The following is a 16,962-nucleotide window of genomic DNA, read 5'->3' on the forward strand; positions in this document are numbered from 1 at the left end:
GAAAATACTGACTGAGGTGGGTGACAGCCCTCCCGTGAGGGTCTTTATAGAGCCTACTGGAAGGAGGAGAGGGCGCCTCCCGTGGCTGGGAGGGGAACAACAGGCTTCGTCTGGGAGCAGGCAATGTAGGAGCCGGGTGCTGTGCCTGCCCCAGCCCCTTGCTCCTGCCTGTGGTCTGGGTGTTTGTGCTGACAGAGGGCATCTTGCCCATCTTACCACTTGGAAATCCAGAGCCTCCTCAAAGATTGCAGTCCAGTCTTAGCTGGGTCCTCTCAAAACGTGAAAAAAAAAATACCAGAAGATGTTATTTGTGCCTCTATTCCTTCAGGCTTAGGAAGCCAGAGAGTAGCAGGGCCGATGGAGCGCTCACACAGAAGAGCTAGAAGTGAGTCCTCAGGGGTTAGGAGGGACTGTCTGCAGGGCCCAGGCCAAGGCCTGAGCCAGGGGAAGGGGCGCAGGAGGAGGGTCCCAAGGCCCTGCCAACCCTGTCTGTTGGAATCTTTCCTCTGGGCTTTCTCACTGTGCTGTGGCACTTCCTGCCCAGAGACCTGCACAGGTCTTAGTTAGGGAGTTGCTCCTGGTCAGGCCGCTGCCCGCTCTCCCCAGGCTCCCATTCCCCCTGGCCATGAGGGCCACACAGTGGCTGGGGGTGGGGGGCTCGGTTATGGCTGAGGCCTCAAGTCCAACTTTCATACAGTCATTCACTGGTCAAACCCAGACGGGTTCAGTCTGGGCCAGGCTCATGTCAGACGCTGGGGCGTAATGACAAGGCAGACCCGCCCTGCCCACTCATGGCAGACTAGGGAAGTAGATCAGTGAACAAGTATAGTGTGGGGAGTCCGGCGCTCTGCAGGGACATCAGGGTGCCGTGTGGGCACAGGAGAGACGCCTCACCTGAGGACGGCAGAGTTTCAGGCAAGAGAAGCCACGAGGAGCAGGCATGGTGGCAGATGACTGTGATCCCAGCACTTGGAGGCTGAGGCAGGAGGATCACCATGAATTTGAGGCCAGCCTGGATTATATAATGAGTTCGAGGCCAGCTTGAGCTACAAAGCAAGATCTTGTCTCAAAAAAGAAAGAGGATGGGGCTGGGGATTTAGCTCAGTGGTTCCGCCACCTGCCTCGCAAGTGGAAGGACCTGAGTTCGATCCCCGGTACCAAAAAAAAAAAAAAAAAAGAAAGAGGAGCCCCGAGGGGCACTGTGGAGGGCATCTGGGCTGAGGTCAGGCCCATCCTGAGCCTTTGGCTGGCTCCCCCTGGTCCCTGCCAGGGACAGGGTCCCGATCCCATGTTCTGTGGCCTCTGAGGCCCGAGAGGATGAGGAGGAGATGCTGGGGGTCCAGGGCTGCTGGGCAGGACAGCGTCAGCTTGCTCCATTGTGCTCCACTGTGCCCAAAGAGGGCACAGGGCCAGGCCCACCCTAGTGCGCTTCAGCCCGGGGTGGCCTTGCAGGGCCAAGATGAGCCTAGGAATAGATCTCCTGGCTGCCTGACCCCACGTGGAAGGAAGGCCACTTTCCTGGCAGCAGCAGTGTGCTCGGAGCTGAGAGATGACCTAGACGCAGTCTTCATCCTTGAGGGGTCTGATGTTTGGGGACTGTTGCAGAAAGAGACTGGGTCCCCTCTGGCCTCTTGTTCGTTCCTCCCACAGACCGGGCACCTGTTGGGTCCTGTACCCTGTTCGAGGGGCCAGGGCTGCTCATGTCCCAAGGACACCACAGCCTGGCCATGTGCTCAGGCTGCTGTGGGAGCCGCAGGGGGAAGGGACCGTGACTGCACCCAGCTTCCCAGGGGAGATGACACGGTGGAGTCTGGGAGTGGCTTTACCAGGGAAGAATTGAGGAAGGACACCCAGGCCACAGGGATGGCGTGTGCAAAGGTGTGGGTGTGCGTGTGGGTTTTTTCCGGGAACATCAGGTGTGTTCAGACCTTCTGGGGAAGGGTGAGAGCCGCTGCCCATGAAGACGGGGATCTGCACTGCAGAGGCCTGCACTGCTGGGCCCTGGAGTCTGGGCTTTCCCTGGGGGCAGTGTTAGCTTTGCAGGGCTGGAGGTTAGGAATTAGCCCCACTTAGCAGACAAGAAAACTGAGGCACAGTGCTAGTAAGTGGGGTTTCTTCGACGACACCCACAGTAGAGAATTTTGGAGAACAGGGCTGGACACATATGACCCTCAGGATGCTTCTGACCAGAGTGAGACACTGCACTCGCTACCACTCACCACGCCCCCACCCCTCCACACACAGAAAAAATACACTGTGGGGTCCAGGGCTGATCTGTCCCCAGCAGAGGACCCCGAGCCCCAGACGCTTGGCCTCCTGCAGGTTTGCCCCTCTTGTCCCTCAAGGCCGTCCTGCCTGCTTCCTGCATCCTGAGCAGAGACTGTGGCAGTGTTCTCCGAGTCCTGTCACTGTCCAGAGCATCTGTTCCGGGCAAGGTGAATGCAGGCCTGTCTGTCCTCCTCGGTCCTGGCCAGCCTGAAGGCCCCAGGCCTCTCCCATCCTGGCTGGGGCATGGGGAGGTCAGGGAAGGGGGCTCCCGGATTTCTGCTGCTGCCACTGCCAAAGCTCCGGGCAGCCGGGGTGACTAGCTCCCCCTGAGGTTTGTCTGCCCCTTGCTGAGCGGGGTCAGCTGGAGGATGCAGGAGATGCTATCTGCCCACTCCCTGCAGGCACCGCACTCAGGGAGAGGAAGGTGCGCCTCTGACGTCCGCAAACTTGGTCGACCGTGGCCTGTAGGTCTTTGAAATTCACCCAAGGCCCAGCGTGGCTGAGTGACCAAGATGGGGGCAGGGAGTGAGAGGCAGAGGGAGCCACCAGGGTCCTGGTTGGCAGGCAGCACTGGGGACTGAGGATCAGACACACTGGGCTTCAGGAAGTGGGCAGCTCTGGCCTCCATCCCTTGCCCCTGGGCTCTTGGAGACCTTGATCCAAAACAAAACACTGTAAAGAGGGACTTGGGGGGGCATCTGATGCTGTGTCTGGGACTCAGGAGGTGCCCGTGTGTGCCCGCAGGCACCTGGTGGTCCGGGGGGAGCGGTGAACCTGGCTCCAGCTCTCCATGCCTGACCCGGCTGGGACCTCCGGGCAGCGGAGGCTACTTCAGAGCCCTGATGCTCTGCCAGCCCCCTCCTCTGGCTTCCCCTTCTGCAGCCTGCAGGGGCAGCCCTGGGCCAGGCAACGATGGTCACAGACTTGGGGCTACAAGTTGAGTGGACTACAGATACCTGGTGTGCATCAGAGCTTTCTAACCCCCTAACGCAGGGCGTGAGGCCTATCCCCTTGGTGGCCAGGGTCCTTGCCTGGCACTAGCCCTGCCCTGGTGGCCCTGTGGCCCTGTCCCCTGTGGCTGACCGTGCCCCGTGCTGCTTGGCCGTCTTCCGTCCCAGGGCCCCAGCACTTGGGGGAAGGGCAGTGTGTAGGGCTTGTCTGGTGGAATTTATATGGAGCCTGCTTCCTGGCTGCTCGCTATGTCTGAGCAGGCACCTGAGAGAGCAGCCAGCGTCTCCTGGACACTCTGGGCAGTGCTGTGCGGTGTCAGCTCCCACCTTGGATGTCAAACACTTAACCTGCCCAGCACCCAGTCCCTGGTCTTCCTGTATTAGTCAGCATTTCACCGCTGCGACAAGACACCTGCCATACACAGCCTACATGGAGGAACTGCTTGTGTTGGCTCACATTTCAGTGGTTCAGTCCATGGCCAGCTGACGGCAGAACCATCATGACAGAGGGCATGGCAGGGGAAAGCTGCTCACCTCATGGCATCCAGGAAGCAGGAAGAGGAGGCCAGGGACCAGCCAGGGTCCCCTAGGCCCCACCCCGCAGCCCACCCAGGCAGGTCCGGAAGTGGCTTTGCTAATCTCAGAGGCGTCTCAGCCAGTCCAGCTGCAGGCAGACCAAGTGCCACACTTGACACCAGAACATCCACTCCCAGGACCCCTCAGCTTTCCCAGCGACTGCTCCATCCTTCCAGTCTCGCCTGCGTGACTGCTTTCTCGCCCCCAAGTGCAAACTAGACACCTACAAATCCCAGTGGCTTCCCCTTCAAAACTAAAGTGAATCCAGCCATTTCTTACCAACTACCCCACTGCGCTCATCTGTTCAGACCCTTCTATAACCTGTGAGGCCCAACGTGGCTGCTCTGCATGGACTGCTGGGCCCCTCTCCAGCCAGACTGCTGCTCTAGAACACTGCCTGCCACTTACTTCTGCCTCAGGACCTTCGCACCTGCCCTTCTCTTTGTGGCCTGCCTCCCCCGAATTCCACCTGGAGCCCCCCCATTTCTGAGACATCATCTTCTTAGGGAGCCTTCCTGACCACTGTCTTTAAACTTGCAACACCGTACATCTCACATTGTTCCTCTCTCCTGCGTGATTTTCCTTTATTGGACTTGCCACCATCTAACATATTATTGTATTGTCTGCGTCCCCTTTTCTCCATTAGCACATACAGGGGAGAGGAACTGAGGATGTGGCTCTGGTACAGCACTTGCCCAGTATGCTCCAGGCCTTGGGTTCCATCCCCAGCCAAAAAAAAAACAAAGACAGGAATGTCCATCTCCGTTACCTTGGATTCTCATGCCTGTAACTGCCAAGTGTGTAGTAGGTGTTCAAGAAATAACTGTTGACCGACTGACGGAGGCGAGGCTGGGAGGGATTATGTCACTTCCCTGTGATCGCACAGCCTGCTCCTGGTGGCTCCAGAACCTGAGCCTGGGCTCACACAGCTGTTGATGAGACTGGGAGGGGAGAGACCTGGAACACGGGACAGCACTCAGCTGAGGCCACAGGGAAGGCACGGGGCTCAGGAAGGCTCCAGCCGGAAGAGAGGAGCAGTGTGGTGGGTCTGCTCCTGGCAGCAACCAGAAAATCGCGGCATGATTCTGAGCAAGTGGCTCCCGTCCCAGCCTCTTCGTCCTTGCTGGGCAAGGGACAGAATGAAGGCTTCCTCTGCTGGCCCGGTGGAGTCTGGCCCTGTCTTACAGGGTGCATGGTGGCCTCCGACAGTGCCCCTGGCTCCTCCTTCCTCCTCCTGTGCCACCCACTTTTCTGGTTCCGGCAGGAAGTGCTGGTGGCTGGTGTGTGCCCAGGAGGAAGTAAAAGGCAGGTGGACAGCTGTGCCCTCTTACCTGGGAGGGAGGCAGTGGGCAGGCTGGCTGGGTCTCTGAGGGCCTCCACTGCTGCTGTCCCACACCACCCACTGCCCAGCACCCCTCAACACCCATTGCTCTTCCCTGGCACCAACTGCACAAAGACAGCCCCACATGGCTCCCTGGCCTGAGCACAAAGGCCACACTGTGCCTTGCCCTGGACTGGCCTCAGGCTATGTCACACTGAACCCTTCTGTCCCCAGCTGGGGGTGAGAGGCAGACAGCACCAAGGTGACAGGCCTTTTTCCTGTCTCCCTTCCCCCTCGGCCCCCAAATCTGAGGAGCTGACTCTACCAAGAGAAATGTGACAGAAGCATCTTGTGTCTTGAGCTTGGGAGCAACAGACCAGTCTCGACCTGTCTGCCCTGTCACACCCAAGACCCTGTGAAGTTCAACGCGCTGACTGTCCCCAGCAGAGACAGAGGCGTCCTCGCTGTGCTTCGGCCATCACCATCAGGAAGCCCATCCCTGCATCTGACCACCATCCCTCTGTGGCAGTGGAGGACAGCTGGTCCCCACCCTCCTGCACTGCTGTGGCCCCATGTCCCTGCTCAAGTCTGCTGCTCCCAATTTCACCCTGTCACACCCTCCACACCAGCCCAGCCCCCTACCCTGGTGGCTCCTTGCTCCTAACCGAACTGTGGGAGAAGCTAGTGTGGCTGTCCTCTGTCCTGCAGAAATTGGGGCCCTCCCGCCCCAACGCTTTGGAGAAGCTCCCTGCACCCCAAGCCAGATTCACGGCAGCTCCCGGGGGATTCCTGAGCCACCAGTGCAACTCGCCGTCCTGTAAAGCCCAGGCTGCAGGGTGGCTTAACATGGAAGCCCTGCTTTTGGAAAGGGGTGTGGCTGGTCTCTCTTAGCCAGCTCAGCCCGCCTGGAGCCACACGCCTACCCCCAGAGTGACCAGGAGGGATCCGGGCCATCAGCCTGTGCAGCGCAGTTGAGCTGCTTCCAGGGCAGAGATGGCTCCTCTCCCGGGGACTCCTGCTCCCCTGGGCCCCTCCCTCCTGCTCGTCTCCCTTCCTGCCTCAGCACAGAGCCCAGTCTGGAAACCTGGCAGAGAATTAGCCCTCCCCTGCACCCAAAATGCATCCCAACTGTGGCTCCAAGTGCAGACTGTGGGAAATGCTGTGTAAGACTGCACTTTCCCCTGCGCACTGTGATGCTGCCCGAAATCTCAGCTACTGCAGAGACCAAGGCTGGAAGGTCACAGGATTGAGGCTGGCCTGGGCAACTTAGTGAGCTGTCTCAAAAAAAGGGGACATTTTCCTTGCCTGGCATGCTCAAGGCAGTCCTGGGTTTGACCCGCAGCATGGGTGAGAGAAGAGAGCTTCAGTTCCAGAAGCTAAGGGTGAGACCAGGGATCTGAATTTCTTTTTACAATGCTTGATGTTGCCGCCCTCCTGCCTGCTGGGAAATGGGAGCTGCTGGGTAGGGCATGTCTGAGCCTCCTGTCCGAGCGTCTGCAGACACAGCCCAGGCAGCAGCTGAAGCTGGCTGGCAGGGAGCGGGTGTTGCTGGGGGGCCAGGACCGTCTAGGGCAGGTGGGGGCCGTGCGGAAGCTGAACTGCGTGAAGATGGGGACTGCGCTTTGTGTGACCCGAGCCTCGCACACACAGCACACATCAGGTGCTCGGCCCTTGATGTGTTGGGCAGCACTGAGTCAGCCTGCAAGGCTCCCTGTTTGGCTGGCAGTAAGTATCTGAGCTTGATACTGAGAGGCACCGGCCTGGGCTCAGCAGGCCTGCGTGTGGGGTAGCCAGGAGCACGCAGGGCCTGGGAGGGGACCCTTTCCAGGCTGGCTGAGGACACAAGGGCATGATCATTAAGCAAAGCAAACGTGTTACTGACCCATAATCCCTTAAACCAGGAGGATTCAGGAGGGGCCCGGTTGCCTTGGCAACTAGGTGCTGGCCAGCAGCCGGCTGAGCATCCTCCAGGAGTGGGCTGCGGGTGCGTGGGTAGAGCCAGGGAGGAGGCGGGTGGGCCCTTCCCTCCATGGGCCATCCCTGAGGCCTCGGCAGGGGTGGATGTGGGCCTCTGTGTGGCCTGCTGGTCCCTCCTTATCCCCATGGCAGCTCAGCGAAGGCAGTGTGACAGAGCAGGATGAGGAGGTGGCTCACTGGGACTTAGGCCCCCTGCCATGGAGCAGAGGCGGGACAGCCCCACTGGGTGTTCAGGACTCTGTCAGAGGCCCAGCAGCCAGGGGGAGCTGCTTCTGGCTGGGGAAGGGCCCGGGTGAGCAGAGCACCCCTCCACTGTGTTCTCAGGTAGGGTATCCACCCTGTTCTCAACACTTTGGCATAGGAGGGGCCGCAGGACTCCGCCTTCCTCCCCGGGGGGCTGTCCTGTTTCCCTGCCCCTGGTCCCCATATTTCAGCTGGAGAGGGGTGAAGCTGAGCCAGATCCCCTGCCCACTTTTCCTCCTTCAACCCTTTCCTCTTTTTTCTGGGCTCTTGTGGGCCCAGGACAAGCAGGGGACACACTTGTAGTACGAGTATTCCAGGAGTTTGGACCAGATGGTGTGCAGAGGGGCTCGGCCACGTGAGTGAGGTTCATCGGCCAGGAAGGCTCCCTGGCTGCTGACATGTTTGCACGCTTACTAGGTGCCTGGGACCAGCCAGTCCTGGGGGCTCCCTGCCTTCAGCAGTGAAGGTGTTTGCTGTTCCAGCTGATGCAGGTCGTGACCGTCTCCCCAGGAGAAGGGGATCTGAGGGCATAGGAAGCAGGCTGGGTACTCCCCTCAAAGCACCTGGACTCTGGAGAAGACACAGCTCTGAGGGCAGTGCCTGGAGGCTGTGACCCAAGCTACTCAAGAGGCTGAAGCGGGGATAGCAAGTTCTAGGCCAGTCTGGGCAACAGCAAGATCTTGTCCCAAAATGTAAAGGCTGGGGGTGTAGCTCAGAGGGACAGCGCCCGGTTTTGATCCCCAGTACCAAAAAGAATGAGGAGGACAATTTTGCAGCATGCAGGACAGCAGGCTGGACGAGAAGAGGGGACCCTGAACCCACAATTGGGGTACACCTGGGCGTTGTCTTGTGCTTCTCACCCCTCCCTCCCAGGACCCCACCGCTGGCTCCTGATGATCATGAACAAGATGAAGAACTTTAGGCGTCGGTTCTCACTGTCTGTGCCCCGCACGGAGACCATCGAGGAGTCTTTGGCCGAATTCACGGAGCAGTTCAACCAGCTCCACAACCAGAGGAACGAGGGTGCGGGCTCGCCACACCTCTCCTGCCCTGACTGTCCCACCAGGCCCTGCTGGATGTCCCCAAGGCCTCGGGGAGGAGGATGGGGGTGCTGGGGCCTGGGCATGGTGGCAGGGACGGCAGCTGATGGCTGCTTCCTGTCCCTCTCAGGCCTGCAGCTCGGTCCCCTTGGGACAGACCCTACCCTGGAGCCCAGCCCCTTCTCCCCCACAGACGGCGGGGAGGAGCCCGGGCGACTGTCCCCCAGCATGCAGTACCGGCGACGGCAGAACCAGCGCCGCTTCTCCATGGAGGTGAGGGCTTCCCTTCCTTCCTGGCTGCAGGACATGCAGATGTATGCCCAGGAGGGGAGCCGCTTTGGAGCCAGACTTCGTGGGTTCGAATCTCAGCTGTGCTATTCATTAGCTCTGTGACTTTGAGCCAGTTACTCAGCCTGTGTCCAACAGTCTCCTTGTCCTTAGAACGGTCTTGGTGAGGATTAAATGGGTTAATATATGCCAAGTGCTCGGGACATTCCTGGAACATAGCAAAGGCAGAACAACATGACTATTGTTCTTTGCCCCGTATACGTGTGCCAAGAATATGGAAAATAAGCTCACAGAATTACAGTGTCTGCGAGGGCAGGAGCTGCAGGTTCTCCCTCTGCACAGGTGGTGATACAGTGGTCCTGAGAGGGGAAAGAACCTCCTGAGGTCACATAGCAACCCCAGGTGTTCACATATGTGTCTGGGACACCCCCAAAGAGGCTGTGAGCCTGGGTCCCGGCCTGGGATCTGGGCCTGCTGTGATTGCTCTACAGAGAAAGCTAGGCCCAGAGCGACGATGTGGGCCTGCAGCCCCCTTAGAGCCAGTGCAGTGTCCTTCTGCCACTGCAGGACATCAGCAAGAGGCTCTCCCTGCCCATGGACATCCGCCTGCCACAGGAGTTCCTGCAGAAGCTACAGCTAGAGAGCTCAGACCTGCCCAGGCCGCTCAGCCGCATGTCCCGCCGAGCCTCACTGGTGAGTCCCAAGAGGGTCAGAGACCATTAAGGTAGGCCCCATCTCCCTGGCTCGGCCCAGCCTGGCCCAGCTGAGGCCAGTAGTGGTTTTTGGAAAGCTTTCTAGGCCTCTGGCGCCACCTGCTGGTCACAGTGCTTCAAACCGCGGGTCTTCCCAGACCGCGCATTTCCAGTAGGGTCCCAACAGAGCTAAGCTCTAAGCCGGCTCTGAGCCCCAGGGTAGACCAGCTGGCCTGTGCTTCCCAGTCCTAGGCACCTGTCACATTTTTGGGAGCATTTTACAAAACAAAGACCCTGGGCCTACTCTAGACACCTGCAGAATCAGCCTCTCTGGGTGGAGCCTCTCTGGGCTGCCCTGTTAAGAGCTAGAAGGAAGAGGTGTGCCCATGGGAGGCACTGAGAAGTGGGTTCCAAACACACCCTCGTGTGATGGAGAAAAAGATACACGCCTTCTGGGAGGAGCTTGTAATCCCAACAAGACAGCTGGGAGCAGGGTGGCCCCACATCCCTGACGGTCACAGGCAGAAGGTTCCACACTGCTGAGGGGCCCTCTGCCATCACAGGGATGGAGGAAATGGTCTGAGTTGCTCCCTCTGCACACCGGGGGCCTCATTCCCTTCCCTCCCAGAGGCTGGAGGTGGAGGCCTTTGGGGCCTTGGATCTCACAGCAGCCTGTCTTCCTCCAGTCAGACATCGGCTTTGGGAAACTGGAAACATACGTGAAGCTGGACAAACTAGGGGAGGTAAGGGCTGGGGCGTCTCCTCCAGTGACATACACAGGCCCTGCCCCCACAGTCCCTCCCCGAGAGCTGCACCCTCTTGGCCACAAAGCCTGGCCCAGCCTTTAGCAAGTGTTGCTGGGGCCCCTGGTCCTGAACAGGACTGGAAGACAGAGCAGCCCATGGGCCCTGCACACAGTCCAGTCTGTTCCTGCGAGTACTCTCCGCCTGGATTGATATCCCAGGTCTACCACTTACTAGCTCTGTGAGCTTGGGCAAGTTACTCAACCTCTCTCTGTGCCTCAAGTTCCTCCTCTGTCAAATAGGACTAATTGTTCTCCTCAGGGTTGTGGTGAGGATTAAGGACACATGATAAGCACTTAGCTCCTGCTGCACAGCTAAGGCTGTGTCACTAAGCTAATTCTGCAGCACTGTGTTGGGGTGGCAGGCTCCGGTTCGCAGGAGGAGAAAGGCCCCTTCCCAAGGATGAGGAAAAATGACACTGGTGTCAGAACAGAGGGCATCCATTTTGACCCGGAAGCTCTTAAGGGCTCTTCACAGAGGAAGTGGGCTTTGGGGGAAACAGAATTTCATGAAAGGTGAAGGGCACTTGTACTAAAGGGCCCAGCCCAAGCACCAGAGGAGGGAGGACCCTGGGCCGCAGAGAGCAGCACCTGAGAGCTGACAGGTGGATGCTCCCCCACCCAGGGCACCTATGCCACAGTCTTCAAGGGGCGCAGCAAGCTGACACAGAATCTGGTGGCCCTGAAGGAAATCCGGCTGGAGCATGAGGAGGGGGCACCCTGCACTGCCATCCGAGAGGGTACATACAGTGGCCTGGGACCCACACTCCCACAGGGGTTGAGGGAGGCTCAGCAGTCTGTGTCCTACTGGGAGCCTGGGGTGGAGGCCATTGCTGACCCCAGGAAGAGGACATAAGGGCCTCAGGCAGGCCTGTCTCCCCAGTGTCGCTGCTGAAGAACCTGAAGCACGCCAACATCGTGACCCTGCATGACCTCATCCACACAGACCGGTCCCTCACTCTGGTGTTTGAGTACCTGGTGAGCCAGGCTGAGGCTGGCGGCCTCTCCTGCCTGTGGCTGGGGTGTAGTGTGAGGAGGGAGATGAGGGAACAGGAGAGATGGGGAGGGAGCCCCAAACCTTGTTCTGGAATCAGGCTCTCGGATGCTCCTGGGTGGGAGTACCTAAGAGCCAGGAACCTGTCCCACTAGGGCCTTGGGCCCTGCGCAGGAGGGGCTTCCTCTCCTGAGTTTGTACTGAGCCAGGCTCTGTGTTGCAGGACAGTGACCTGAAGCAGTATTTAGACCACTGTGGAAACCTCATGAGTATGCACAATGTCAAGGTGAGGGCCTCCAAGGCTGCACCCCATCCTTCCTGACTCCCATCATGCCGGGGCCCCAGGTGCTGAGCACACTCAGAGCTTCAAGTGCAGGAAGGAGGGATAGGGCACTTCGATGCAGTGAGCCAAGGCCTGGGAAGGGGACCTTGCCCCAGAGCAGAGATAGAAGCTCTCCGCCACAGTCCAGCTGTAAAGCCCAGCTCTAATGCCAAGCGTCAGTTTCCCCATCTGTCAGCTGGGAGCCTGCACTGCCTACCAGGATGCAGGGAGGGAGACTTCCAGGACCCTGGAGGGATGGATGGCCCCTTCCGGTGTCTGTTAAAGAACTAAGTGCACATATCCCATACAGGCGGCTCCTGCCCCACTCTACCCTGACATGACACACTCCAACTTGGGGACACGGGCTTCCTGCACGCTCACTGCCTCTTCCACGCAGCCGGGCCTCCCCTCTGGCTGGGAGCCCCCCATGTCCGGGGCCCAGGAGGGACATAGGGCGGGAGGAGCCAGGCAGGCCCCCAGGGACTTGTGCTTGCTGGCCCCCTGCAATCCCTGCTCCCGTTTGTTTCCACCCCGGCCTTGAGGCAGAGGTGCCAGGTCTCCCAGGGGGACAGGCTCTCACCTTCTACTTCTCCTCTCCCCACTCCCCAGATTTTCATGTTCCAGCTGCTCCGGGGCCTGGCCTACTGCCACCGGCGCAAGATCCTGCACCGGGACCTGAAACCCCAGAACCTGCTCATCAACGACAGAGGCGAGCTGAAGCTGGCCGACTTCGGTGAGGCTGGGGCAGCGTGGGGTCTGACTCTGACTCACTGGGGCCACCCCAGGATGTGGGTGCCATGGGCAGGGTTCAGCAGTCAACCCTGTGAGCAAAGGTCAGTGACTCGCTGTCCCTAGGCCTGGCCCGGGCCAAGTCCGTGCCCACGAAGACCTACTCCAATGAGGTGGTGACCCTGTGGTACAGGCCCCCCGACGTGCTGCTGGGGTCCACAGAGTACTCCACGCCCATCGATATGTGGTGAGTGTGACTAAGGGGACTCCAGAAAGAACCACCTAACTCCTTAAGTAAAAGTCGCGTGGCCCCTGCCTCTGCGGATGTTAAAAAATGAGCCTGCAGCAGATTAGGGTTTCCCCGTCTTAAATAATCCCCCAATCCCGTGCTTCTGAAGTAGGGGCCTGGGGGTTACCTGAGGGTACAGGAGGGCCCCTCTCTACAGTAAATAGGATGAATTTCCCCCAAGCATCAGTCCTAGTGGTAATTTTGCAAGGAATACTTTTATTTTTACGTCAAAATTAACAAATCCAAGACTTGGCATAAAATGAAAAACCAGTCCAAATTTGAAGCTAAAACTTAAGATTTCTGCTGAATGCTCCCCATGCCTGTGCCCAGGGCTTCCTAGGAGGCCAGGGTGTGGGCCTCTCTTCCAGCCGGGCCACCAGGCAGTGGAGGCCCGCACCCCAGAGGGAGAGGGAGGTCGCACCTCCCTAGGACCCAGGGCGTCCCCCGGAGGGGCTGCAGTGCGGACTGGGCAGTTCCAGGCGCCTCCTGCCACAGTGGCAGGGCGTCCTTGGTACCCGGATGGAGCAGCCCTAGGAAGGGCGGCCGCTCCTCCCTGACACGCCCCTGCCCCTTGCTTCCGGCAGGGGCGTGGGCTGCATCCACTACGAGATGGCCACAGGGAGGCCCCTCTTCCCGGGCTCCACGGTCAAGGAGGAGCTGCACCTCATCTTCCGCCTCCTCGGTCAGTCTCTTGCGCACCCTTGCTCTGGCCGCCAGAGGGCGCCCGCACCCCGCCCAGCAGGACTCCTTAGCTGCCACCTCCGGCCTCGCACTCCTCCGCGTCGGTCCTGGCCCCTCACCCACGCCCTCTCCACCCCCTCTCGTCCCTCCAGGGACCCCTACAGAAGAAACGTGGCCCGGTGTGACGACACTGCCAGAGTTCCGAGCCTACAACTTCCCCGCGTACCTGCCGCAGCCGCTGCTCAGCCACGCCCCCAGGTAGCCTCGCCCGGGTAGCCACGCCCCCACGTAGCCACGCCCTCACGACCCCAGAAAGAACTTGTGCAGCAGCACCTCCCCTTTCAGGTTGGATACTGACGGCATCAACCTCCTGACCGGCCTCCTCCTGGTGAGTGACCTTCCCGGGGGTTGAGGATCGACACCCCACGCCCCTCCTGCCTTAGGCCCCAACTTCCGCGGCTCCTGTGCGCATCTCTCCCGCTTACTGGCTGGGTAGCTTTGGGGGTGTTCCAGAGAACCTGTGTGTGCTTCAGTTTCCTCACCTGCAAGACGGAATTGATAGCTCATACCTCGTAAGATAGTGGTGAGGATACACCTAGGTTGTGAGGTGCAGCGAGCCACCTGTCCTGAAGCAAGCACAGCACAGCGAGAGGGCAGTGTACCTGCCAGTCGTGCCCACACTCAGTGTTGGTCATGCGGCCTCGCATCGGAACCTTTATCCCCGGAGGAAGCCCCTCCCTGAAGTCCCATTTCTGCTGGCTGGACACCTGGGCGGCTGAGACAGCCTGGGGCGTGGTCGGGTCGGGCCAGCCGCTGACCCCAGGCCCTCCCACCCTGGCCGCCTAACTTGTTACGGAGGTTGCAGTGCCTGTAGGGGTCCCCACAGTGCCCAGTAGCCCACCCTGTGTTTGCAGTACGAATCCAAGAGTCGCACCTCAGCAGAGGCAGCCCTGAGTCACCCCTACTTCCGGTCTCTGGGAGAACACGTGCACCAGCTCGAGGACAGTGAGTGTCTGATGGGGCGGGGCCACCCCGGACCCAGGGGTGGCTGAGAGGGAACAGAGGCCAGAGGCTCAGATCCACTGAGCAGCCTGATGCAGGCAGGGTCCCTGCCAAGGGTTCTCATTTGGACCTCAGGGGGCAGAGTCTGTGGGCCTGGCCCTGACGGAAGGGCTCTCCGAGACAGTGGGGGCGCCACCCAGCCCTCTCCCTGTCCCACTTCTCTCCCCCAGCTGCCTCCATCTTCTCCCTGAGGGAGACTCGGCTCCAGCAGGACCCGGGGTACCGTGGCTTGGCTTTCCAGCATCCAGGTAGGGCCCCCACTGCTCTCCCTGCTAGAGGGGCTGGGCGAGCCACCTGTCCCCAGTGGGGGCTCCCTCCAGAAGAGCCTGGGCCTGTGTTGGGGACTCAACTCGGTCCCCCTCAGGTAGCTCCTCCTGGGAGGTTTCTCCACCCCACAGGATGCCACGTCAGCGTGGTTCTGGCACAGGGGCTTCCTCTGGTGCACGTGCTCTCCCCACCTGAGCCCCTGGCCAGTCTGCACTGAGAGAACTGTTTTGCCTACACCAGCCAGTGGCCTTGGACCTGACCAGTGCTCCCCGAGCATTCTTATTTCACCCTTAAGACTCCATAGCCTTGGCACCTTTAATGTTCCCAGTCACAACAGACGGGATTTGAACACAGGACTGCCCCAGTCCTAAGCACATTCCTGTGCTTGTTTGTTCAGAGTGGGGGATGAGTGACCCTCCAGATCTTGGGCACCTTTCAGCCCGACTCCTCCCTGAAGTCCCGCGGTCGTCCCCCCACCCCACCCCGTTCTGCAGGACGAGGGAAGAACCGGCGGCAGAGCATCTTCTGAGCTGTGCCCGCTCTGCTGTGGCGAGGGATGTGAGGTCACGTGAAGCACACATTTCGGCAGGGCGAGGCCTGTGTGGCTGCCGGAGGACCGAGGAGCAAGAGCCAGGGGCCAGCCTGGAAGACTGGGCAGCCCTGCCGGGCGCAGCTGCCTCCTCTCCCTGTCCCCCATAACCTCCTGGTGGCCTTGCCTGGACACCAACCCTCTGTCACCTGCCACGGGCTGGGAGGAGCCGCTCCCAGCCCGAAGCACTGGGGCTCAGCGAGGGCCCCTCCTGCATGGGAAAATCCAGATGCTGCGCTGAGCTCTGGGCCAGATGCAGGCCCACCATGCCTCCCCCAGGGCCTGCCCGCCTCTCCGGATTGGCAGCCCCCCTCGGCCCCCATGGAGCCTGCACACATTCCACCTCCCTCCTCTGAGAGCCAGAAGGGCCATGGCACCTTGTGTGGGACTCAAGGGCACGTGTTCCCTGGAGCAGCAGGAGAAACAGCAGTCCTGTCCCTCGATCCCTGCCCCCTTCTCCTTGCCAGGGCCCACTTGGGCCAAGGCTGAGCAGCACAGGGATGCCCAGCAGCGCTCCCTGCCTCCACCAGCCCTTCCCGTGTCCCTGATCTGGATGGAGTTGCCTTAACTGGCAAGTGGTAGAGTGTGCGCTGTCCTTGGAGCTCTGACCCAGCTCCTGCCTGTCCGCTTCCCAAGGACTGCTCTGCCTGTCTTATCCCCGAGCACCGATAAGTCAGGCCCGGGCCAGGGTCCTGAGAGTAGCACCGAGATATGCAGGGCCACGGTGACACTGGTGCCAGGCCAGCCTCTGCGCCTTGGCGCTGACATGGCTCCCAGTCCCCTCCTCCCTCCCTCGCCCTGTGGCTCTGTGCACTTGACCCTGGCACCAGTGCGCTCAGAGGGTGGTCATGAGCGGAAGCACGTGAATGCCACAGCCCTAGTAGAGGAAGTGGGGTGGGAGCAGGTTGGGTGGTAAGAGCCCCCGAAGAGGACCCCTCCTCAGCACCCCACATCCCCAAGGCGTCAGCCTGGCTGAATCCTGAAGGGCAGAGGCCGAGCCTGGCTCCTTCCGCACCCCCATCCCAGCCCAGGAGCATCAGGGCTCCCCCAGCCCTCTCTCCTCCCCCACTGTACTGTGAATGTCCTGTGACTCAGCACAAAGGCAGATAATATATTTAATTCATGTACAGAAAGGAGCACGCAGTCTGGTGCACAAATGGTTACTGGCAGATCGATGCCAAAGTTGCAGGAGCTTCCACACTCTGCCTGCTGTACTCAGGGCCAGATGCGATCTGAGAACAAGCCCAAGGCAGGGTGCCTGACAGTCCCGGGGAGGGGCCTGGGCTCTGGCTGCCATCCTGGGCTGTGGCCTCCGGATGCTTCACTGGGAGGGAGGGAGGGAGGCTGAGAGAGGAGGTGGGATTGGGGTGGCCGAGGCCAAGCAGCTGTGAGCCGCACTGTCATTCAGACCCGCAGTCATCGCTACAGGCCCCGAACCCCTCCCGCTGCTGCTCAGGCCGCCTCGTCCCCCGGACTCACCCTGTCACACACAGCCTCCCAGCTCTTGGAGTTCTGCTCCCTCCAGCTCCTGTCCAGCTCTCTGTAGAGACCACTCTGCAATGCCAGGCCCCAACCACGCCTCCTGAGCTCCCCTGCCCATGGCCTCAGTTTGGGCCTTGTGCTCTCTTTTGCTGGTGTGCTTGAGGGGACAGCTACTCTGCAGAGGAGGAGCCCAGGGCCCAGCGGTCAGCGATCCCCCCCAGGCCATTAAAGAAGGGGTGAGCCAAATCCAGTATCCCCTAGACCCCCTTGCCAGAGTATGGGACCATGGCTCAGAGTATGTTTGGCGGGGATCTGAATGGGGCTTTTAAACTGAACTTGAAGTCCACCTGAAGGAGCCTGTGTTTATAAAGCGCTGCCCTGTGCCCGACA

General features: G+C 60.2%; 1 protein-coding gene across 5 annotated transcripts in view; it reads left to right on the top strand.

The window, feature by feature from the left end:
* The window catches only part of Cdk18 (cyclin dependent kinase 18), a 23,417-nt gene extending 7,191 nt beyond the window's left edge, over positions 1–16,226 (top strand). For 3 of the 5 annotated variants that reach the window (XM_004862098.4, XM_013078628.3, XM_004862100.4), the window contains 15 exons: positions 8,209–8,358; positions 8,506–8,648; positions 9,231–9,356; positions 10,042–10,098; positions 10,783–10,897; positions 11,041–11,135; positions 11,375–11,437; positions 12,083–12,206; positions 12,329–12,449; positions 13,076–13,173; positions 13,325–13,430; positions 13,518–13,560; positions 14,087–14,177; positions 14,405–14,482; positions 14,996–16,226. In XM_004862098.4, coding sequence (XP_004862155.2) covers positions 8,209–8,358; positions 8,506–8,648; positions 9,231–9,356; positions 10,042–10,098; positions 10,783–10,897; positions 11,041–11,135; positions 11,375–11,437; positions 12,083–12,206; positions 12,329–12,449; positions 13,076–13,173; positions 13,325–13,430; positions 13,518–13,560; positions 14,087–14,177; positions 14,405–14,482; positions 14,996–15,030 — 1,445 coding nt within the window. In that variant the 3' untranslated portion in view covers positions 15,031–16,226. Of the gene's footprint in view, positions 1–6,855; positions 8,359–8,505; positions 8,649–9,230; positions 9,357–10,041; positions 10,099–10,782; positions 10,898–11,040; positions 11,136–11,374; positions 11,438–12,082; positions 12,207–12,328; positions 12,450–13,075; positions 13,174–13,324; positions 13,431–13,517; positions 13,561–14,086; positions 14,178–14,404; positions 14,483–14,995 lie in introns of those variants that run through there. The other 2 variants (XM_087193990.1, XM_021242229.2) reach the window with 2 other exon arrangements.
* Positions 16,227–16,962: the final 736 nt, after the last annotated feature.

This window comes from Heterocephalus glaber, unplaced genomic scaffold (assembly GCF_053883595.1).
Source record: "Heterocephalus glaber isolate CG9 unplaced genomic scaffold, H.glaber_assembly_v1.0 deba00001600, whole genome shotgun sequence".
In the NCBI taxonomy this organism is placed as follows: domain Eukaryota; kingdom Metazoa; phylum Chordata; class Mammalia; order Rodentia; family Bathyergidae; genus Heterocephalus; species Heterocephalus glaber.